This window comes from Vitis vinifera, chromosome 19, assembly GCF_030704535.1.
Source record: "Vitis vinifera cultivar Pinot Noir 40024 chromosome 19, ASM3070453v1".
In the NCBI taxonomy this organism is placed as follows: Eukaryota; Viridiplantae; Streptophyta; class Magnoliopsida; order Vitales; family Vitaceae; genus Vitis; species Vitis vinifera.
In genome coordinates, this window is record NC_081823.1 from 11,287,212 (window position 1) to 11,300,046 (window position 12,835).

A 12,835-nucleotide genomic window follows, 5' to 3' on the forward strand; every position below is an offset into this window, starting at 1 on the left:
CTTTATTGATGGTGGTTGCACTTAAAATATTTTTAAAAGTTTTTTCATCCATTACTTGATAAATAAGGGTAAAAACTTTCGATGTATTGGTTTTTTTTTTTTTTTTATGTATATATATTTAACAAATCCTTTTGATTTTGCATAAAGTGGTTTCATATTGTGGTTCATTGTCCATTCTTTTATAGGGCTAATCACAAACAAACAATTGCATAAAGATACAGCAAATGAGAGAAAATTACAAGGGATACATTTGAACTTCGATCACTCTTGTCAACTATTACACAACCACTTATTTATAGATAGTAAAAAAATAAAAACTCAAAATAACAAAAAATATAGAAACCGTTTGGACTTAATTAATCACTTAAATATGATCAAAACCAAATTTATAACTCAATTTAAACTAAATATCGAAACTTTTTGGACTTATAATTACTTAAATATGAAAGCTTAATTTGTGACTTAAATTAAAATATTCTAATTGATATTTAGATGTCAAATGAAAGGTAATTTCTCAAAAAAAATAAAAATTCCTATATTCCAATTTACTTTCCAACAAAAAAATATGGGTGTGATGGTGTAGGTAAAAATTCCTTCACGTGGGTTGGTCCAATTCCGAGAGTGAATATCATGAAGCCTGAACTGATAAGGGAGGTCTTCCTCGAGGCTGGTCGCTTTCAAAAGCAAAAACCAAATCCGCTAGCCAATTTTCTTCTAACAGGACTTGTAAGCTATGAGGGTGAGAAATGGGCTAAGCACAGAAAGCTTCTGAATCCAGCATTCCATGTAGAGAAATTGAAGGTGATTTTCATTCTTAACTTACTTTGAAAACAATCCAGATATACCCTTTTTGTTATATGTATATACATTTGCTTCATAGTTGAGAAGGGGACAAGTTTGTAATATATGCACCAAGATAGTAATTAAAAATTTTCCCTACATCAAAATACTTGTACCACTTGATGACGTACTGGTAGCTAATTGTTCCCTGCTGTGAAATTTTCTTTTTTCTTTTTCCTTTTTGTATCCAAAGTATTTTGTTGATCCGCCAAATTCTTAAGATCTGCCAAGATAGCAATTATTTTGTTTTTTCATTTTCCTCTTAGTTTCAACAACAGATTGTGTAGTCTGTTCTTTCAATGGGAAATTGTTTTTGTTTAGATCGCACTATATGACATGCTTGTTTCAGAAGTTCAATGATAATTAGTTCTACTAGGATGAAAGCATTGGATTGCTGATCGAAAATGTGTTAACTTGTTTTATTTATTTAATTTGCTCTTTCCCACAGCTTATGTCACCTGCATTTCATTTGAGTTGTCGCCAAATGATAAGCAAAATGGAGGAGATGGTATCCCCAGAGGGGTCCTGTGAATTGGATGTTTGGCCCTTTCTAAAAAATTTGACAGCTGATGCCCTCTCTCGAACCGCATTTGGTTCTAGCTATGAAGAAGGAAGAAGGTTATTCCAACTCCTACAAGAACAAACATATCTAACCATGGAGGTCTTTCAATCAGTATACATTCCTGGATGGTGGTAAGCATAAAATATTTCTAAGTTTGGAAACTTATAGTATATATATCTACCCTCTTATTTTTATATAAATCTCATGGAAGTTCCAAGAAAATGGAGTAAAATATATGAATGAACAGTTGTATATTTCTTATACTTTTATTTTTTCTTGTTTTGATCATTTACATGCAGGTATTTGCCAACGAAAAGGAACAAGAGGATGAAGAAAATTGACAAAGAGATGAACACATTGTTGAATGATATCATTACCAAAAGAGATAAAGCAATGAAGGATGGCAAAACGGCTAATGAGGACTTATTGGGTATATTAATGGAATCCAATTCTAAAGAAATTCAAGAGGGAGGAAACAGTAAGAATGCTGGAATAAGTATGCAAGAAGTCATTGAGGAGTGTAAGCTATTCTACTTAGCTGGCCAAGAGACTACCTCAAATTTACTTCTCTGGACAATGGTTTTGTTAAGCAAGCATCCAAACTGGCAAACACTGGCAAGGGAAGAAGTTTTTCAAGTTTTTGGGAAAAATAAGCCAGAATTTGCTGGCTTAAGTCGCCTAAAAGTTGTAAGCATTCTTAATCCATTATTCACGTCAAGAATTTTCAGAAAAAAAAAAAGAATTTTTAGGACTAAGTTTTAGTACTGAATTTACTATTTGGCGAACAACTATGTTCACATTATCATTGATACTTTAAAAAAGTATATCAACTGTGATTTTTAATGATTTGCAATGTTCAACTTCAGTAACAAATTTCTCATTCTACATGACCTCTAAATATTTCTCTTCCACAGGTTACAATGATTTTCTATGAGGTCCTTAGGCTATATCCACCAGGTGCCACACTTAATCGAGCTGTTTATGAGGACATCAATCTGGGGGAACTTTATTTACCATCTGGAGTGGAGATTGTACTGCCCACCATCCTAGTGCATCATGATCCTGAAATTTGGGGAGATGATGTGAAGGAGTTCAAACCAGAGAGGTTCTCTGAAGGTGTTATGAAGGCAACAAAAGGGCAAGTCTCCTACTTTCCATTCGGCTGGGGTCCTCGCATATGCATCGGACAAAACTTTGCAATGGCAGAAGCAAAAATGGCGCTGGCAATGATACTACAATGCTTCACATTTGAGCTTTCACCATCATATACTCATGCTCCTACTTCTGTTTTAACTTTGCAACCCCAATATGGTGCGCACTTGATTTTACATAAAATCTAGTATCTAAACCTCTGTTATCAATAATGGGTTAGATCTTTTGTATTTAAATTTTGTATTCTGATGATTAAATATGATAAATAAACAGGAATGCTGTAAGTTCAACTCTAAAATCCTAAATTTTTTGTTTTTTGTTTTTGTTTTGTTTTTTTTTAATTTTATTTATTTTTCAAAGCTTGACAACAACCCATGATGAAGAGTAAGAATCCTGCTTATAAATCATTTTATTTTATTTTTTTGATCTACTTATGTCTAATGTCGTAAACTATTGCTACACAGGCTTGTCATACTCTTAAACCCAATTTAGAAGCCAGACTGTAAGTGAATCTCAGTTATGGATTAGAGCTTAGAGGGATGTGAATTGGTGCTTTATAACAGTTTTAAAAAGTGACCCACAAAAGTTATCTTCCCTGCTTTTCCTTTTCCTCAAATCTTCAACAAAAAAAAAAAGGCACATGCAAAAAAAAATGCAACAACACTCTCCCAAACATTTTAATATATGCAAGCCACAAGAAAATAATATTCAAGCTATAAAATGAACCAAAACAGATATCTAAATTGGAAATGAGAGACAAAGACACAATGATATAATGTGAAAATTTTTCAAAGAGATAAAAAACAGCGGGTTGATTATAATCGCAAAATCTATTATGAAGAAGACATTGAGTATAAGGTTTTGTGTATCCCAAAACCCCCAACTCTCTTTTGGAGTTCTTGCCTAGTACCTTAGGAATATCAGCTTCCTACCATCTTCATGTAGAACCCTTTTAGAATCCCTTCCAACATGATTTCAACCTCTTCTTGATATCCACACAAGAAAACATTTGAGTTTTGTCCTAATATATAGAAAACAAGAATAGTAGTGGAAACAAAAAATCAATCCACACATTTGTTAGAAAATTTCTCATTTAAATTTGATTTTCAAACAACTATCCAAAAATTTTCCCAAGACATACTCCCAATATAGAAAAAAAAGATACAAATCTAAGAAGCATACCCAACTCTTATCACCATGAATCCTTAATTTGAAAATGAGTTTAAATAGTAAGGTTTCGAGTTTAATCTAATAGTTCAAATCAAATAAGAGAAAATTAAATTAAATAGGATGTGATTGAAATGTGATCCTTCGAAAGACAAACATTCTATGTACTAGTTGATCTATCACATTTTAGTGTGATCGATAAAAAAAAAGGAAAGCCAATTGGTTTAAAACAAAATGGTTTTGGCACCCTTTAAGCTTCAAACCTAATTTTTGATAGAAGTATAATAATAAAAAATCTGATTAATCAATTTTTTGAACCATCAACTACTTTAAAATAGTTATCATTTCCTCTAACTATCTTGAACCATGACCATCTTTGAAATGATAAGAGTCTAAGGAAGAATTTAAAGGATATGGAGAAGTATAGAATGGAAATTTTGGCTTCAAATTTACAGTAACATAAAGACACTCACAAGCTTTGAAACAAAACCATTTATAACATGAAGAAGTACAAGTATGCCCATTTATGCTCGTACAAGGTATATAACACACTCACTCAAACCTGCAACCTACTTAGTATGAAATCTACAAATGAGACTCAACAAAATTCACAATTAATAGCAGTTGAACAAGTAATCATAAAACAACAAAAGCAATTATCAAGCAACATCAACTTGTACAATTCTCTCCTCCTTTTGCCCTAGAAAGAGAAAAGGGAAGGAAGAAATTTGTTCAAAAACCTGAAGATAAATTAACGATAGAAACAAATAGTGAACCAATAAAGAAGAGAACATTCAAATATACCAACCATGCTCTAAAGTTGAATATCTAAAAAGAAACTCTAATAGAGCACATTCCTTCTAACATATATTAGAAAAGTATTCAATATGGGCATCCCTCCCCCCTAACCCCTCCCATGGGATTAGACACGAAGTTATGATTATGAGCTCTACCAAAACAACCTTTTTATAAGTATGAAAGAACCACAATTAAGCATGAGAGTGCAAGAAAAAAACACAAACATACCCACATTAGATCCAATATTCAATACTACACACACATGTGATCCAATTGTCAAAACCAATACTGAAAACACTAAGAAACTAACACCAACACTAAAAACTAGCTCTGAATATCCTAGTTCCTTTTTGTTTGAAACCTTGGCACAAATCTCAAGAAAGGTCCCTTGAAAAAGATTCAATGAAAGATAGAGGATCAAACCCTAAAATAAAAAATAAATAGTCATAACCAACAATGAAACCACTAGTAGATAAGGAAGGTAAACTCTTACTAAGGTGTCAATCAATCAAATGGAATACGATGAGAAGATTTCTAGCTACTTGAAAATGAACATCAAAATGAGAAGAAATTAAAAAACCTTACTGTGAGATATTTAACACAACCTAAGTTCAAATTAGTCAAAACTAACTACCAAACATGAAGAAATTAACTGATTCGATGGAAACTCAATGTTACAAGAGAAAAGGGCTGACAGAGGCATTCTTGACGGTAGTGACTGAGGAAAGGTAGAAGAAGACCCACGTGCCAAAATGTGAATTTAAGGTGCAATTAAAACTTAGGGCTAGTTTAAAAAATTGGGGATTTTTCTTCTTTAAAGATGATTTTTTTTTTTTTTTTTTAACAAAAAAGTTCCATTCATCATGAAGGATTAATCATCAATGCGATCATGAAATCACATTTCTCAGTTTTGGTCAAATACAATTGATCAATGCAGTTGATCAATCACCATTTCATTCATACAAGATCACTTCTCAGTTTTTCTTAAAAGATAGTTGATCGATCACCATTTTTCGATTATACAAAATCAACTCTTGGTATTGCTTTCAAACAGTTGATAAATCACTATTTCAATCAAGAGCAACTCTAGACATTGCTTACAAAAATAGAATCAATATAGCCGATTAATCGGGCTAAGCTAAAAATCAACAAAAATAAGCTAAAAAAATCTATTTAACCTTAGGAAAAAGCAAAAATGATTTTAAAACAAATGAAATAAACCCAAACACAGATCAAAATAGAAAGAATGAAGCTCAAAATGTTAATCACCAAGCATTTGATTATTTAGATGCATAATAAATGAAAATACTACCAAGAGACTACTTTGAGCTAAAAAAGGCATTGAATATAAGAAACGTAATAATCTATCATATGCAAAGATAGTAACCAAGAAATTATTAACACTATCAAGTAACCTCTTAGCACATGTAGTACTGGATGTCTTCCTGTACTTCTCTTTTGACTTGTAGTCATCCTTTGGTAGCCCATTGATACTTGCACACTTTACTCCTTCTAAGCCACCTTTAGGGACCCTTTGTTAAGGTGTTTATCGGGACCCTCATTGTGACTTTGGTAGCCTCTTCTGAGTTTAGTTTAGCATTCTTCACTAAGGTGCACTTTTAGGCACCTTTCAGGTAGGTTCACCCGTTTCAGTTTACTTAGTTGCGTTTTAAGTTTTTTCTTTTTCCCTAATTTATGATAGTTTAGGTGCACTTTAAGTTAGTTAATTTAGATGCATTTTTTTTAGTTCACTAAAATTTGGTAAGTTATAATCTTTTAAAATGTTTCAATGTAATTTTTTTAATAACATATAAGTACACAAATTTTGGTAAGTTGATTTTTTTTAAGTGTTTGAATATGAAAATTTTAATGGTATGTATGTAAATAAATTTTTGGTAAGTTGATTTTTTTCAGCATTTTAATATAAAATTTTAGTGGTATGTATGTAAATAGAATTTTGATAAGTTACTTTTTAAAAGGGTTTTAATATAATTTTTTTTAATGGGCATATGCATGTATTCTAAGTTAATTTTTTAAAGTGTTTGAATATAATATTTATAACGCCATGTATGTAAACAAATTTTGGTGGTTAATATTTAAAAAAAAATGTTTCAATGGAAAGTTGGCCAAGTAAATGTTTATTGAATGGTGAAATTTTTTTAGGTGAAAAACAATGGAAAGAAATTTTTGAAGAGCACACACCATGAGAGTAATAGCCACGCATTAGCAGGGTAGCAGCCATGGCATTACTGGAGCAGTAGTCATGCATATTTGGGGGTCTCCATTCACGCATAATGGCATTCTCCAAAAGGAGATCACGCATAGCCGAGATTCAAGGGAACCAGCATGCTGCCATATGGAAGGAAAGCAACTAGAATTTTTTCTTTTTTTGAAAAAAGAAACACGCATGCACACATGAGGATATTCATGAGATTCACCTTCCATTCAAGAGGTCTACGTACAACTGCCATAAAGAAAAACATCACCATGTACAACAAGGAAAAAAGGGATAAAATCTCCAGATGCAAGTGGCCAAAAAAAGGGGACTCCCCACGCTGCAATAACCTAAAGGAGCCATGTAGATAGGGCTGCCGGGGAATAAAAAATCTGGACTGCTTGCACCTTAGGAGCCTCTCCACACCGAACGCACTGCAACTTGGAAAAAGGAGGCTGCACTACTTTTGGATCGCGATAAGTTAGAATTCTGTTTTTTTTTTCGTTTTGATCCACCATCTTTTTAGTTTGAAAAGTTAGATTCTATGTTTGAAAGTTTAGGTTTTTAGTTTGCTTTGATTTGGTTTGATTTATTTTAGTTAGTTTAGATACTTTTTTAGTTTTAGTCCATTAATAAAATTGATCTCATGTTTGAAAGTTCATATTTTTAGTTTGCTTTGACTTAGGTGGCGTTTGTTTTTTTTGGCTTAATTCTAAATAGAACTTATATTTAACTTAATACTAAATAATGCTTAATAGTATTAAGTATTAAGTTGTTCATTTTTTTAATATTTTATTTCTATTAAGTATTAAGTTGTTTGTTTTTTTATATACTAAAAACTAATATCTTAATATTTTAATGTATTAAAAAAATATAATTTAACATATTTCTAAAAAGTTCAAAATAATAAAATTGTAATAATAAATAATTTATCATTATCATTCTTACAGAAAATAATTAATATATTTATTTTTTATATAATTAAAATAAAATATTTAAACTTAATAATCTGAAAAATAATGGATTGATAAAACCTAAATCAAATTAAAGAAAAAACATAACAATTCAAGTACATATTTTCAAATATCCAAAGACATCACATTTTATGCTAATATCTAAACATTGCATTTCTTACAATGGTAAAAAGCTAAAAATGACAAGTTAACTAAACACTTGAAAAAGTTCATTTGCGATTTGGTCTCAGAACTGTTGCATGAATTCTTGATCAGATGTGGCAAAAAAACTACTTGTAGTTGAGTTTTGATTTTGATTTGCATTGTCACTTTCCAATTCCACTTCATTGTCATATTCAGAAAATAATCTATCCACAACTAAGATTTGTCGAAGAAAATTGTGAATGGAGAAGCATGTCATGACAATTTTTGTTTGAGTAGTAAACGAATAAGGTGCCATTCTCTTCAATATTGGGAAACACATCTTAACAACACCAAAAGCATGTTCAATGACATTTCTTAATCTTGCATGACATTGGTTGAATATCTCCTATTTTCCTACAACTTTACCACCACTATGAAAATCACTCAACCAATAGCGCACATTACGATATGGTGCCATAAAACCTCCAGTGTGTGTGTATGTTGCCTTTACTAAATAATATTTTTCTGAAAAAAAAAAAAGGATTGAGTTGATTATTATAATGAATAAATACAAATTATATTAAATAAAATGAAAATATAATATTTACCTGATGGGGGCATTGGAAAATTATGTTGCGGGTTATGGATAGTTTCTGTCAAGACTCTTGAATCATGAGTTGTTCCTTCCCATCCAACAACAACAAACCTAAATATCATGTCAAAATCACAAACTACCATAACATTCTGAAAACATTCTCCTCTCCCACGACCTCAATAAGGTACTTGTTGATTAGTAGGAATGCATGCATGGATAAGAGTTCCATCAATTGCACCAACAACATCCTACATGGTAATAATTCTTTAAAATATAAATAATTGTTTTTATATGAGAATAATACAAATATGATATGAATAATTAGAAATAAAAAATAATATACCTTAAAAATTTATCTTAGCCGATGATTGGAGATACCATTTGAACTATCATTGAATGATGGAGTAATCATCTCTTTCGAGAAATTCACCATGGCCACCAAAACCTCATGGAAGTATTTGTGAATTGTTTGACTCGAGTGTTGGAATCTATTCTTAATCAATCGATTCCAAAGATTATGACTAATAGTCATAAGAAACATGGCCATTTTCTCTTCAACATTCAAACGTTTACTGTCAAAAGCCATCCTTTTTCTCAAAACATGTGACATAGAGAAATAAATTCATGTTTTTCCATCTGCATTAGTTCATAACATGTGCTAGATGAACCATCTAAAAGCTCTTGAATGAAAAGTGAACCTGTAAATGATGATGTAGAGACTCGTTCCTTATTAATGGACGAGTCACTTAATAATTCGAGCAACAACACAACCAATCTTTTTTTTAAAACTCTTGTCACTTCTAACTTTGTATCTTCATCTTCACTTGATGATGATGAACTTGAACTATTTGAGTGATGTGAAGGATTCTCCATAAGAATATCTATTATAAAAAAACAATAGTTATGAAATAAAAGCATAGTAATATAATCAAATAGTTATAACAATTTATGAGTAACAAATATCCATAAAATGTAGAGAGAAAGTCTTATAATTGGAAAAGTTTAAATGTATCAAATATCCAAAACAAACAAACCAAATGTACCAAATTAAAATCATCATATAAGTCATATACCCTATGCATTCCACAAATCTAATACGATATTTAAAAAGTTATTTTCGCAAGCTTTGAATCCATCCCATTCGCTCTCCATCACTTTCCATCTCCACCCACACCTCTCTATACTCTTTCTTCTTGCAAAATGCATTAGTTGCTACATATTATAATGGATCCTCATAAGTCAAGAGCCTCTTCAAAATCTTCATGCATTCATTGACTGAGGGTCCTTCAAAATTCTCCAACACATTCATTATTTTATTCATTTCTTCTTGAGTTTGCTCTTTCTTTCCTTTCTTCTGTTTTTTCTTAGAACCTTCTACTTCATCATTAGTATTTCTTGGCAATTTCTCATCTTCTTCTAAACTAATTGAAGTTTTGCTAGGCATAGATGTAGAATGTGTTGATGATTCCTCAGCCCCAGAAGCTATCACTCCTCCAGAGCTCCAATTTTTAGACCCAATAGCTAACACTCCTCCACACAATGCCTCTAATTCTTCCACATTTGCTAATGGTTTAAAACGGAATTGTTTAGCTTCTGGATATTTCTATTTTACAAGATAAGCAACAAATTAGTCATGCATACATATATAAGACAATTATTTTTAAAATTCACTCAAATCCATAAAATAAAATAAAAACCTACCTGTAGATATTCTTCCCATTTTTCAGCTGGTAATCAAAAGTTCTAGTTACAGAGTTGTAACCATGTCCTATCATAGTCATCATGTTACTCCAAATGAGATATTGTCTTTTCATGTAATCCCACCCATTATTAAATTGTTTTGAAATATAACGTTTTCCAAGTAACTTCTCCAACTCTTCAGCAATTCGAGGCCAAGCACTAGACTTTAAACCTCCACATGATCTAAAGCCTTTCTTTGCCTCTTGAAGACAAAGATCAATAAAGTGCTTTCTTTGGATGGGGTCAGTTCAATTTGCCCTACTATTCTCAACATTTTGACTCATTACTATACAAAAAACCAACCAACATTAATGATTAATTTTCAATTTTCAATTAGAGACAATAAATATATAGTTTGGATGATGGAAGAATAGACAACAAATATCAATCCATTCACATGTAACCATTCTATGTAGAGAATGAATTCATCTAGCAAAAGAAACATTAAAACCCAAATTATGCCGAGAATGATTTCATCTTATAAACATTAAAAATTGATCTCTAGGAAAAAAAAATTGCAAGAATCAACTGTGTCTAGTATATTGGCATCAGAACCAATGCTTGGTATGGAAGCAAATTTCATGGAAAAATGTCTTACAATCAAAGTTCAATGCAAGTGTTCATATACCTTCACTAAATTATGCCCATATGAAATGACCTAAAGCAATTCTAGTCTTGTTCAAAGGAGCAGGAACCGGCAGTCTAGGGGGGAGAAATTGAAGGGGAAAAGCTAAAGCCAAACTAGTTTGGAGCCAAAATTTTCCACACTAAAGGACTAATCTTAACCTTCATTCAGGTTTGCTAACCTTGTCTCAAACAGATGGTTATTGTGCATCCTAAACCCATGATATTCATATGTATAGAGTTGACAACCAATAAGTCCAGGTAAGATCAAAAGTTCAAAACTGCCCAACATGAAACTTTCCTAGTTGCAAGTTGGGTTCAAATTTTTAACCCAACTCTGCTCCATTATCAAGATCAACCCAAAACCTAACTAACTTACACAATTAATGGGGGGAAAAAAGCCTTTGTTTGACTCATTAAGCACTTTAGCAGCAGTTTCTCAGCCAATATGGTGCAGGCTTATCTTGAAATTTGATTACACACAATTAATTAGGGTATTTAGAGAATAAATAGGTAACTACTAAACTCTCTAAGACACTTAATCTCTACATAGATGAGTGTACATGTTAGCTATGTCACCAGTTTTTGTTTACTTTGTGATTTGACGTGTGGGTTTCTTTCCCTGACTTTATTTTCTGAACCAAATTGTCTGATCAGCATGGAAAAATCATATCAAGGGAGGAGCTTGAAAAAATCCTGGCCAAAGAGAAGACTCAAGAACTGGAGGTAATAAAATCTTTAATATGAACTATACACTATACACTAAAAGTTAATTTTTTTTCACCAAATTTATGGTTCCATCTATTATTTTGTTCAAGAATATTAGAAATACATGCTTAAGCTTTTTAGACATACATACTTTTATGTTCCCAATATAGGGCATGTATTCTTTGACTTAATTTAATAATTTCTTTTATTTTCATTGATTTCATTCTTATCTAGGAAGGTGTTTGTACATACTTTGGTTCATCTGAGTCGGGAAAAGAGTTGGTTGTAAACTACTAAACCGTAATTTTCATTTTTATTTTTTGCAATGCAGGCAACACAGTACATTGAGTATGATTCCTCTTTTGGTGAAGAAGAGGAGCAAACCAAAGTGCTAGAGGTTAGTTTTAGCCTTAACAATGTGGTATGCAAGCTGAAACTGAAAAACTACAAGCAGGCTGAGACGATGTGCACACCTAAGGCACGTTCAATAAATATAATCAGAACACTGTATGGTAGTATTGTCATGATTCGTGGGTTTTTAAAGAATACAAACACTCACTTCAAGATTCATTGTGGGTTTCTTGGTTGATAATTGTTGGGGTTTATACATGAAGCAGTATGATGTTCCATGAAAGTATGACATGAAGATGTTTGACTCTTAAAATATTTGGTTCATAAAATAAATTATCATTACATGGAGTTGTTTGATTTTTATGAACAAATTTATAAAATATTTCATAAACAAATCAGCCCATATTTTGAACAAAATTCAATCCAGATTTCAAAGGGAAAATCAACCCAGATTTTTAAAGATAAGGCAACACACATTTTGACCCAATCCAGATTTCCAAGGAAAATCAAACCAAGTTTTTAAAGACAAGTCAACCTACATTTGACCAAATTCAGTCTAGATTTCCAAGGAAAGTTAGCCCAGATTTTCAGAGACAAGTTAGCCCAAATTCTTACCAAAATATACTCCAGATTGTTATTGTCATGGTTTAAGAATTTCACAATAACAAAAATGGCTAATTCTTATGTGCAATTTGTGATTATTGTTATTATTTTATTTGGTAGGCATGCCAAAGTTGTATTTGGTTGTGCAGTGGACTTGATTTAGACTTTTAAGGGGTACAGTTCAACCATTTTGATCTTATTATCCTATCAATGGCTCCTATAATGTTTAGACTTTTGAGCTTTGTTTCCTTCCTTTTTGTTCCAAAAAGCCTTTTTTTTTTTTTTTTTTTAAATTCTTGCATTTTTTTTATTTGTCTCTATTTTAGATTTTTTTTTTAAATTCATGTGACGTTTTATTGTATTTTATTAACTTGAAATTCGTG

At 31.5% G+C, this 12,835-nt stretch overlaps 1 protein-coding gene across 1 annotated transcript; it reads left to right on the forward strand.

Moving 5' to 3' along the window:
- Window positions 1-590: 590 nt before the first annotated feature.
- On the forward strand, window positions 591-2,758 carry LOC100264184 (cytochrome P450 72A397). Its single transcript, XM_002263616.4, has 4 exons — window positions 591-801; window positions 1,289-1,533; window positions 1,702-2,089; window positions 2,317-2,758. Exons 1-4 carry the CDS (start codon window positions 631-633, stop codon window positions 2,740-2,742), a joined length of 1,230 nt encoding a protein of 409 aa, XP_002263652.2. The 5' UTR covers window positions 591-630; the 3' UTR covers window positions 2,743-2,758.
- The last annotated feature ends 10,077 nt before the right edge of the window (window positions 2,759-12,835 follow it).